This window comes from Pseudonaja textilis, chromosome Z (genome assembly GCF_049901715.1).
Source record: "Pseudonaja textilis isolate UNSWEBS1 chromosome Z, rPseTex1.2, whole genome shotgun sequence".
Lineage (NCBI taxonomy): Eukaryota > Metazoa > Chordata > Lepidosauria > Squamata > Elapidae > Pseudonaja > Pseudonaja textilis.
Window position 1 is genome coordinate 30,159,757 of NC_142008.1, and position 12,724 is coordinate 30,172,480.

The following is a 12,724-nucleotide window of genomic DNA, read 5'->3' on the forward strand; positions in this document are numbered from 1 at the left end:
ATTCTATACAATTGAATTGAAAACCAATATTGCATTAATATTGCACTATACAGTAGAATTCAATATAGTTATTGCCCTGAGATAAAAGCCATTTTTCAGCCTATTTGTCCTTGTTTTTATTATCCTGTACTGTCTGCCATATGGTAATAATTCAAAAAAAGGGTGCCCAGGATGAGATGGGTCTTTAAAATTTTTTTGAACTTTCTTAAGGCAGCAGGAACTATAAAGTTTTTCCAAAGAGGGATAGTGCAACCAATAATCCTCTGGGCAATGATGTTAACCCTCTGGAGTGCTGTCCTATCTGCCAAGGTGCAGTAAGTTAAAATACTCTCCATGGTCCAGTGGTAGAAGGTCATCAGCAGTTTTTCATTCAGTTGTTATTTCCTGAAAAGTCTTGGCAGTATAATCTCTGCTGGGCCCTTTTGATCAGTGCTGCAATGTGAGTATCCAGGTCAGGTCCTCTTTTATGATAACAACCAGAAACTTAAAACTGTCCACTTGATTTAGTCTCCATTGATAATCAAGGGCTGGATGTCTGATCTATTCCTTCTATAGTCCACTATAAGCACCTTGATTTTATTGGTGTTAAGGTCCAAGTTATTGTCTCCACACCACGAAAGCAACCAGTTCACCTCATCTTGATAGGCAGACTCATTCCCCCCCCCCCCCGGGAGCTGAGTCCCACCAATGTTGTATCATCTGCAAATTTAGTAATAGTAATACTAGTATGAATAGCTATTCCCAAAGTAGCCATCCCTTAGCAGCTTTTCTAAATGTCAGCAGGGTTGGTGCTGAATTCATCACAGGAGGAACACTGTTCTAAAAGAGAGAGGCAGCATGGTCCATGAGGATAGGACTTGCTTTAAAAACTGGATTCAAAGGAATCCCTTTCTATTGCATCTAATTAAAATGGCTGGTAGCAGGCAATTCTAATAATATTCAGATCCTGAGCTATGTAGGACTTAAAAACAGCACTTTTAATTTTTTTTGTTTCTGGCTCCATTATAGTGTAGTTTGTTCTAGTTGGAATTTCATTATTCTCAGCTGCAGTGCGGCTTCTGGTCCGTGGTCGTGTCTCATCTTCTGAGTGGACTCACGGACCAGAAGCCGCACTGCAGCTGCATCACTACCCACTTCAAACCCCTCCGAGCCATACATGAAGCAACCGACACCCACTATGAAGATGCAGCACGACCACGAACTCGAAGCCAAACAGCAAGATCACAGCTCACCAACTCAAATCCCCCAGCAACTAAGACTAACCTGAGCACAACCAAGCCCCCACCTGAACAGAACACGCCTCCAGCCAATCAGAACACGACCAACCCCCAACCAATCAGAACACAGCCAAACCCCTACCAATGAGAACACACCCCACCCAATCAGAACACAGCCAAGCCCCCACCCAATCAAGTCACACCCCCACTAGCAGTTAAAAGGAAGAAGCAGCTGCAATCTCACATCACTCTGAGAAGCCCAGAGCCGAAGACAGAAGCCTGAAGATGATGAATGAGACTTCATCAAACGTTGCCTAGATACTTGAATCTTACGCGGGAGAAAACCCGAACAACCAAAGATCCATATATATATATGGAAATGTCAGAAATATTTGTTTGTACAGTTTGAGTTGTTTGTTTATTATTCTAACTGTAACAGAATACATGCAAATAAAAGAGATGGACACATTTTCATGTTTTATTTAGTTGCATAATAATTCTGCATAATAATAGTTGCCCAATAATTGTGTACATTATTCTCCTAAGTCAAAAATCACACTTTTACTTCCTTAAATATTCAGGTGTAAAGATTAACATTTTGCATTGATTGTCAGCACTGTAGTTGTTCAATAATAAAATTAATTCTCCAAAATACAACTTGTCTAATAATTGTGCACATAGTGTAATTAGTGATCAGTATGTCATATCATTGTATAGTTCCATTTTGGCCATTTTTCCATGGAAATCCATTTCTACTAAATAACTTTTTGAAGATTTTCTATCATGAGTAGCTCATTTCTTGGAGATAGGTTCTAAACTTTGACTTGGCCATTCCAAAATACTGAATTCAAATGAGAAAACCTAACCCAGTTTAATTCATGCAGATTCCAGACTTCTGATTAATTTGGTATAGGCCAGAGGTGTCAAACTCGTGGCCCATTGGCTAGATACGTCATCCCTGGTTTAGCTAAGGGAAAAAGTTACGATACATCACATAACAACATGTCATCATAAATTTGACACCCCTAATATAGGCTATTAGCTTGAACTCTAACTAGAATATTCTTTGTGATACCAAAATGTGTTTGACTTTAGCATGTTATCCTAATGAATGAATTTTTTTAAAAAAAGCCAATATCCAGAATCATCCTGGAAGAGCAAAGGTAGAAAGTAATGTAGCTAAGTATCAGTACAATATTTTAGATTTCTACTGGGAGACACAGACTAAGGCCTGTTAGTATTTATGTAAATTATAGCGTAAGTAAGCTAATTATTGATTTTCAAGTTCTAAGAATAAAGATATTGCCAGCAAATACATTTCATCTTTGAAAAGTCCTAATGTAACTCCAGTATGAAGTCTGAAGAACTTGTGATGCCTAATATAGCAAAGATTTCATGCCAGAGCTTTTTAGTAATGGTAAAGCCTAACACTGAAACAGGATAGTTAAGATTTCCTCCAATAAAGTTAAGCTTAAAGTAGAAGCTATTTCTATGCAATTCATAAAGTCAAAACAGTATTTGTCTTACCACTGAAATCACATGAAACAGGTAATTGAAAACACTGGGGCAAAAAGTGACTCATTTAATAAATCTGTAGACCAGTTCTTTCAATCAACTATGTAAAAAAGAGGTGCATTCTTCCCACTATAGATTATATTTTTCCACAACTTGCTGCTACTCAAGTATTTCCATTGCCCAATGCTGATACTGGGTTACTAGATCTAATGAACTATGTTTGTCACACTGATAGATTTTTCTTCAAAAGGTTGCTTATGAGGATTTCTAATATTTCTAAGTTGCCTCAAAGATCTGTTTCCCAATAGCACGTGAACGATATTTCAGTATTCATGGATATTTTTTATTATAGCCTTATTGAAGATGAACAAAACCAGAAACTATGTTCCAGAAAATGAGTCATAAAAATTGAGCAGAGCAATTAGTCATAAAAATTGAGCAGAGCAATTAGATCCTATATTTGACATATTTTGGACACATATTTCACATACTTTGGAGCTCAGAATCAAAGTAGAAACATAGTCATTCGATTTTTAAAATATAATGTTCTTGATTTAAGTAGTATTTAAGTAATTCATACAAATAGTATTTTATGTTTATTTTCAAAGCTTCCCTATTGTCCATAAAAGCCTTATATTACCTGTATTGCACAGTAGCAATAAATAATAAAGCAAAATAGAAACAACTGTAGCTTGAACATGTCAGCTTTGTAAATTTTCTGTAAAATATGTTCAATTTTAATATTTGCTATCATGTACAATAAATACCGTAACAGCATAATACTTCTGTTAAGCCTAGAATAGAAAGTTGTAGAACCTACTAAAATGATCTGGGTAGAAGCTGATAATATCCCCACATTTTTTTCAAGTAATTTTTGAAGAAATATATGGACATCTCTGGTTCTGAGAGGACAGGTTAGAGAAGGTATAAAAGGTAACATTTTAGATATTTTTGCTTTCCTCTGGGCTATATTGAGAGAACTGATATCTCTTTTTTAAAACATTGATATGACTTCCAGTTAAGGCAGAATGTCCAATAAAAGTCAGTAATGGCTGCATTTATTAGATAGGCATAAGCTTTTGTTTTCCTTCAGCAGGATCATTGTGACAGTTCAGAGAACATCCTGTGCACTCCATCCTTTGACGATGTTAATCTGTTTTGCTTTTATCATGCCAAAAAAATTTTTGTACAAATTAAAGATGAACCATGTACTAACTCATCGGAGGAAAAGATGTGACTGTTAAGAAAAAGCAAACAAGCTCTGTCTCTTCCACTTTTTGGAAATGAATCCGAAGAACTGCACTTCACTATCTAATACATAATTGTGAGAATGAAATATTTTTGGACATGTAATAAGATTTTAAACTGAACAGTAGAAAACCAATTTCTCAGTAAGACCATTATTTCATTCACATGGCCTAGTATTATCTTCAAGAAATATTTAGTGAATCAGGTTATTTCACTTTTATGTTTTATTTATTTAAAACAGGTGGGGGACATGGCCCTTATATGACTTGTGGACTTTAACTTCCTTGTTGGGTCAGGCATTCTGGATTTGTCCACAAATCATAAAAGGGCTATAGTTTCCCCTCCTCTGATTTAAAATGTTTGTATAGTTCTTACCATTTTAAAAATAACAAAATTTAAATTCAAAACAAAACAAGTAATTTAAATCCTTGATTAGAACATATATTAAAATATTAAATAAAATACAGTATTAAAAATAACAAAATAATAAAAGACAGTAAAATAGTAATGCGAACTCTAAGTTATAGCAACATTCATTAACAAGAGGCTATACAACTTGCCTCGTGGTGTAACCAGAACAATCTGGAACTGAACACACTCAAAACCGTAGAAATGGTGGTAGACTTTAGAAGAAACCCTCCTATACTATTACCACTTACAATTCTAGACAACACAGTATCAACAGTAGAGACCTTAAATTTCTAGGTTCTGTATCATGTAATCTAAAATGGACACCTAACATCAAAAACATCATCAAAAAAGCACAACAAATAATTTTCTTTCTGCACCAACTCAGAAAGCTCAAACTGCCCAAGGAGCTGCTGATCCAGTTCTACAGAGGAATTATTGAGTCTATCATCTGCACCTCTATAACTGTCTGGTTTGGTTCTGCAACCCAACAGGACAGACACAGACTGCAGAGGATAATTAGGACTGCAGAAAAAACAATTATTACCCACCTGCCTTCAATCGAGGACCTGTATATTGTACGAGTCAAAAAGAGGGCTGTTAAAATATTTACAGGCCCCTCACATCCTGGACATAAACTGTTTCAACTCCTTTCCTCAAAACGACGCTATAGAGCACAACACACCAGAACAACTAGACACAAGAACAATTTTTCCCCGAAAACCTTCACTCTGCTAAACAAATAATTCCCTCAAAGCTGTTCAATTATTTACAAAGTGTACACTACTATTACTGTTAATCTTCTCATCACTCCTTATCACCCATCCCCTCCCACTTGTGATTGTATGACTGTAACTTTTTCACTTGTATCCTTATGATCTATATTGACTGTTTCCTAGTATGATTTGATTGCTTATTGTACCCTATGATTATTATTAAGTGTTGTACCTGATGATTCTTGACCCTTGATGAATGTATCTTTTCTTTTCTATATTCTGAGAGTCTTCCTGATTATATGAATGACATTGGGAGCTAGAGATTCTCAGAGCAGGAATATCAATTACATCAACACATAATAGTCTCAGCTCTAAAGTCACAAAGTAAAATGTCCAGGCCTAAAAGAAATGCAGAATATAGCAAAACTATTTACAGCACAAAAAATAGCAGCAGTAGTGCTGCTGCTTTTCCTCTATAACAACAATATATTTCATTTGTTTGCTTGCATGTATGTGATGGAGGTTGAGAGATTTTTAAATCCTTCAGAAATATATTCTTCGTTGTGAAATGTAAAATTGCTTGATCTATCCTGTCAGGACATTTCTTATTACTTTGGAACAGTTTGATTCATTTAGTTAACTTTTGTGATCTTCCATTGAACCATTGAAGGATATTACCAAATCTTTTGAATAATATGTAGGGAATAGAGAAACATATTATGATTATTATGGTTAAAATGTGCATAGGCATTATAGATGAACTTGTGAGGGATAAAAGTTCAGTTAAACTAGGTTATCTTCCATTACTTTTAAGGGTTTTTTTGACTAAGAATTGGTGGGAGGATAAGGAAGAAAGGGTTTACAAATTAATGTGTAAAGAAAATTATATTCATGAGTGTGTTACTGCATGTATATATTATTGCATTGTATCTTCTAGGCAATACAATTAATGAAGAAAGAAATAATTTGGAAAATAAACCTCCACTATGTGTGACAGGAGCTCAGTTTGATCTTATTCAGGTCAGAAATCCCTTATCTGTTGTTTTGAAAAATATGAGATTGAATTAGGGATAACAGGTCTGATTTGCAAAATTACAGAAAGCCATAAATCTGGCAGCAAAGAGGCACTGAAAAATAATTCTTTGCTGTAGTCTAGATATTGCAGCCCAGATAACTGATTGCTGAATAGCAACATTTGCTTTTTTACTTAGTTACAGTTTTAAATATGTTTCTGTCATAAACAGAATTATAATTAGATTCTCTCAGAATTAGAGGATCAACAGGCAGCTTCAGCCAATATTTGGTAAGTGAACCAGTTCTGCCTGTAATACAAAGTGTTGTACTGCTATTGTATGATTTTATTAAGTAATGTTATTAATGGTGTTGTGGTATTTATCTTAAAATTGTGCATTTATTGCTATCACTATCATTTGTAATGCTTTAAAATGTTATTACCACAGGTAACATTTAATATGTAAATTCATATTTATAGATATTGTATTTATCTGCATGTTAAAATTTGTAACAGTGTAAAGTATAAAACAATATGCAAGCAGTTCAATTACTGCTAGGTTAAAAGAATTTAAACTTGCTTTGAAGACTTCAAAATTTAATATGAATAGAAAGGAAAAGAAGGCACTGATATATTAATTATTCAGTGGTATTATGATTGGTTAACTGTACTGATAATCAGTACAAATGTAATGGCAAGATTCATAGTAATAATTTATCTGATTAATATATCCAATCTATTTGGGTAAAGGCAATATGTTTAACAATGACTTACCCTGATATTTTCACTGCAGTAATTTCTAACTAAAGTATGCTAACTATATTGCTAACTGGAAATAACCAGATTATTTCTGTTTCCAATGATCTCTGCTTATCCTATGAATTCTGATAAAGTAGACACGCTTAAGATCCCTTCGGTAAAGCAATGTCACCTAGCAGCAGATATACCTTTTCTTTTGCAGCATCTGCCCTGTAGAACAACATCCCACCTGCATTAAATGGGTGACCCTGTTGGGTCTCTATAAGGCCCCCAAAACCTGGTTCTTTTCCTGGACATTGGACTAGAACATAGAAATGATCCTATCCCAAAATGAAAGATCTTCAGTAAAATATACAATAGTTGGTCTCTGTTATTCTGTTTTCTGCTTAATTTGTCAATGTTTTCTTTTTGTGCCTTCATTTTTTTGCTTCTATCCAAGTAAAGCCTAAAGTCATATTTGTGAAAGTGATTTACATAAATATGAAATAAATACATAATGTAGGATTAGAACTCAAAGTCTTCTGATTTCTAGTCAAGGGCTCTTAACCACAATGTCAAACTAGTTGTAGAAATATGTAGACATAAATATAATATATTTTGGATAATGAGCTTTTGTTATTTAAACTGATTAAATTTAATAAATAAAATTGATTTCGGTTATTCATGATTGACAAGAACTTACTACGTTCAAAATATGTAAACATTCAAGTCAGAATATTATTTTATTGTATGCTATATGTTAGTGAGGAAATACAGAGGGAGCAGATATAAGAACCAATGATATTGGTGAATAATATTTTTCAGTCAATACAGTACAAGAATTTTTATAGACACAATTGCATAGACATAGAGTATTATTCTGTTTATTAGGACAATAGGCATGATAAACCATCTCAGAAATTGTGAGATTAGGGTTCCAGTTAATGTGTCCATCACACAGTAAACAAATTTACAAAAGACTAGTTGCTTGGATAAAATTATCAGAGACATTTTTCTTAATTTATGTAGGTATTAAAAGGCTGTGAAATATTGTTAAAATTAAGAGTGGTCCCATATCATTAGAATCCAATTTGACTCAAAGAATATTTACTTTTTAATGTTGAATTTATCATTTTATTTAGTGTAGAAAGTAGTCCCACAATAATTGGGTCAAACACATTATCAAATAATTAATAAGTCTTTGACGAAATATATCTGCTTGCCTGATCCTGCAGTTCCTCCTTGAGAGCACTTTGTATATGCCTAGAATAAGTATTTTTCTTATTTGTTAACTAATTATAAAAAGAACCATTATCATGATTAATCAGAATTCAAGGACATTCATATTTTAAATTGTTTCCTGCCAGGTAATTTTTTTAAAATGAAAGAACAATCTTGTCATTTCCAGTTCCTTTCATTCAGTCTACCTCTCACAAATTTCTTGTCCTCTTATTTCAAGCAACTTATTCTTATTATTCCTGACTTACCACTTCCTATTTTCTCTCCCTCCCTTCAGACATTAGCTCTCATACTGTCCAATCTTTTACAATCCTGTTAAACTGCCATGACCAAGTTTCTAATCGCTAATTGAAACTGAAAAATAAGCCACTGATTTTTCTACTCTACTTCATTCCACTCACCAAGATGTTCATTGTTCACAGAAGGCAACTATATGCTCCCTGAACCAAAAAAAAAATATTCCCAGAGAACCCTCAGGCTCAGGAATCTGTTATTAGCTTTAAAAAAATGCCAATTGGAAAAATCTTTATAAATGTGCTTTAATGCCAGCATAGAATTGAATCATATTTTACTAGAAATCTTTAGATATTCTGTATCTTTAAATCAGAATCTTCTTAAAATGATGGTTCTGTGTAGATTATTTTAAAAGAAAAATAACAATAGTATCACTTTAAATATCAGTGAAAATTTGTTTTTTAGCTGATGTACTCTGTGCCCCCCACCCCCCAGGTATATTGTTCTTTGGTGTTTTTCCTCAATATTCATAGAAAGTGCTCAATCTTTAAGTGAAGTGGATATATGTTAGTATTTAATATTTGCTCTACATAGGGACTAATAATCACAACATGTTTATGAGTATTCTTGTTTTATTTCATTCTATAAAAAACTACTGTAAGTATTTGTATCATTTCAAAATTTACTTTAGAAGACAATAGAAACGTTAACAAGGGATATAATTACCAATCATTAATCATGATGACAGTTATACATTACTACTACCATGTAAATGTTATAGACCTTTCAATGCTATTTGTCAAAAATTTGAACATGAAGCATACTTGCATTCATGTCCTGTTTGTGGTCTTCTCATAAGTATCTGGTTAGCCATTGTGAAAAAAAATTCTAGACAAGAGAACCTGGGAAATGATTCAGTGCAAATCTTTTTGTTCTTTCTCTCATTTTCTTAGGCAAATTCAGAAAACCAGTCAAAGTTGACTGAAGCAGACATTGAACTGGAAGCAAAGAAAAGTCAGAATATGGAAAGCAGTTCTGTGTTGGAATTTCCAAATGATGTACCTTTTGCTCTTGCACCACACATTCTGTCAATACAGGATACCTGTAATGATTTCTCAAGACAATTGATCTCCTGTGATGTTAATGACAATTTAGCACGATTTTGGTATGATTTTACACTTGAAAATTCAGTATTATGTGAATCTTAAACTTGGGGTACTTATTATAAAATGTACCTAAAGCACTTGAAATAAAATATGCTAGTATCATCTGTCTGTATCTACCACTGGTCTGACAGAATATTACCATTTTCCATTATTGTCATGTTTCTTACATGACAATGTAAGAACAGCTAAGCCAAACATTACAAGTCAATTACAGTAAACAGACTATAATCTGCACTCACTGAAAATAATCATATAAACTTCCAGACATTGATGTTAGCTTAGTCCTTGCTTGATCATGGGAAAACAAATGTTATATCGTATTGTAATTTACAAATAATTAACTTACACTATGATTTTAATAAATTATTTAATTTTATTACAGCATAGTTTATGTTGGGAAATTCACAACAAAATTTTAAACTAAATTTACACATCATTAGTGAAGAATGAATGATATCAAATATATGAGGTTAACTTTGGAATTTGATTCATGTTTCTAAGGACTGTAGTTTTTGGTTGGTTATTCAAGTTTTGTATTCTAGATATCTATATTCAGTTTCTGTATTGAAAGTTTTTGTTGCATCTAACTAGAGCCCAGTCGGGATATATAAATACAATACATTCTGTCAGTCTATATGTGTACATATGATGGGTGCATAGGTATATATGCAGATAAGTACATAATATCAGGGATGGGATACGATAGGGTTAACTACTGGTTCGGTGATTTACGAGGGTCAGTGATTTTATGATATGTTTCCTTGCACGCTGTGAGCGCGCACCTGCGTGCAGAGAAGCAGCCTTTGAAACAGCCCTCTTTTCCTGCTTTTTAAACTGCAGCTGTGCTTCGTTCGGCAGCTGAAGTTGAAAAATCAGGAAATAAAGATCAGGTAAGAGCCTGGGTGGGCGGGTGGGCAAAAACATCAGCAGACATAGAATCCATTCTATGTCTGCTGCTCTTTAGAGCTACAGAGGTGGACAGAAACCCAACCCTGCATAATATATATATGCATGTCTATAAATTTATTTAAACCAGTAAAATAGCAATGGATATTTAAAGTACCTTATACCAGTATAGCTTTTCATGAAATACTGTGAGCCATCCTTCTCTAACTTTATCTCCTTCTGTTATTTTATTTTCTTCATTGCTTTATGCAATGAAGAACAATATACAAAACATAAAAGGTAGATAATATTGTGTAAATATAATCGTATTTTAAACAACAAATTAAATCTTAAGCAGAACCATATTGTCCAGTCTTTCTGTTGTATGATAAAGAAGCTAAGAATGCAAACTTTTCTTCAATACCTTTAGTATTGAGTATATAGTATTCTTTCCAAGCAGATACTGATTTCTCCAGGAGAAGCCTGATATTTTGTTTTTTTTCTCTGGTATGAGAAAGGAAGAAAGTGATGGCCAATGAGGGGGAGAAAATAAAGAATGGCTAAGAGAGAAAATGTTAATATATTGTCAAAATTACAATATTATGCCATAATTATTAATCAAACTATAAATGAATTTTCAAAGACTAGGCTTATGAAAAGTGGTAAACTTTATTCCAAACTATATAGGTCTTTATCATTTCTCCTTCTTGAGATCCAGTAGATAGAGCTGGAAAATATCTAGCTTTTTAAATTCTATGTATAAAAATTGATACAATAATATCTAAAAAAAATCCTGCAAAATATTTGACATTATTTACAAATCATTTTTTCTAATTAAATCTGATTTTGAAAAATTGCTTGACTTGCAGCTCATTTTTTTTATTTATGAATCAATAAATCTTTTATAAAACATCATAAAATAGAAATGTAATAATTTTGCAAAAGCCAGATAAGATATGCCTGTGGATTCAATAAAACCATCTTTCTGTACATGGTTAATGATGTTGGGGTTTTGTCTGGTGATGACTTGAAACTGGGCTTTCTCAGACCTGTAAATTGTAACACATCATACTATAAATATGAGTCTTAGCCTTTATGAAAGCCTCAAAATCTGTCTGTTTCATAATTTTAATAATTGCTAATAGTGTTAAATGGTTTTTAATATGAGCTTTGTGTAAATTTTGTTTAAATACATTTAAATTATTTCATTTCTATGTAAACATCCCTGAGTCATTTTGAAATGTAGGTGTGGAAATAAAATAAATAATTATAACAATAAATTTCATATATATCTTCTTTTTTCTTTGTCCTGTTTTCTTTCACTTTTTTGTTAAAGCATTTTCTATGTGTTCTCTTTTTCTTTCTTTCTCTCTATTTTTGTATATACATGTGTATATCTCCATATCTATTATTTTTGTGTTGGTTTTTGGTATTAATTAAAAAGCAATAAAAATAAACAATATTTCAGTACTATTAATATAGTAATAATAGACTAGAAATAATAATAAATAACAGATCTATTTGTAAATTTGTTCTCAAGGTAAAACAATATTCAACATTATCCAAGACTGTACTGCTTTCGTTAAAGTAAAAACAATTTCGTTTTCAGATTTTTTTTTCATCTATTAAATGTTATAACTTTAATGTTGTAATCCATGGCCCGCCTCTAGATAGAAGACAATTCGTTCATAATTGCTGTTTAAAACAGTTTCAAAAGGTGTAGAAATGTGTCAGTTAATAATTTGATGTACTTCGTGGAAATAATATATTTCTTTTTATTATTCATATGGGGCATTTTAAATAGACCAGTTAATTATACATGGAAACAGGGTAAAAGAATGTAGACTTAGCCATGGGATGGGGAAGGAATAAGCAAACTGAATAAATACTGAGAAAGAGGAAAGTATTAGATAAACTAAACCCTCTCTGCCTTGCTTTTATTTAATATTGGGTAGAAAACTCTTGACAGGCTTTCAAGATTCTGTTATTCCAGTCAAAAACAATAGAGTATTCTTAAAATCCATGCTATGGTACTTTCTAGATTTCATCTATTTTCAAGAGCTGGCACTGGAGAATGATAACTTATTTTAGTATGGTTGTTCCTGATTCCTGGTTTATAAAAGGGGAAGATGAAAAAAAATAGAACTATATGATTTGAGAATTTGTTAATGCAGCAAAAATCTCATATTCTGATTATATCTAAACCATGACATTCTAAAGTAGCGTTTTTCAACCTTGTTTGCCTGAGGATATGTGAACTTCAACTTTCAGAATTCCCGTCAGCCATACACTGAATTGTTTCAGTTAAGTTAATAACACAGTTATTAAATGATTCCAGCTTCCCCA

At 32.7% G+C, this 12,724-nt stretch overlaps 1 protein-coding gene across 4 annotated transcripts in view; it reads left to right on the forward strand.

Moving 5' to 3' along the window:
• Nucleotides 1–11,674, forward strand: part of UMAD1 (UBAP1-MVB12-associated (UMA) domain containing 1) — a 47,111-nt gene extending 35,437 nt beyond the window's left edge. For all 4 annotated transcript variants that reach the window (XM_026706316.2, XM_087918134.1, XM_087918133.1 and 1 more), the window contains exons 3-4: nt 6,042–6,124; nt 9,281–11,674. In XM_026706316.2, the coding sequence (XP_026562101.1) occupies nt 6,042–6,124; nt 9,281–9,535 (338 nt within the window). In that variant the 3' untranslated portion in view covers nt 9,536–11,674. The remainder of the gene's footprint in view (nt 1–6,041; nt 6,125–9,280) is intronic.
• Nucleotides 11,675–12,724: the final 1,050 nt, after the last annotated feature.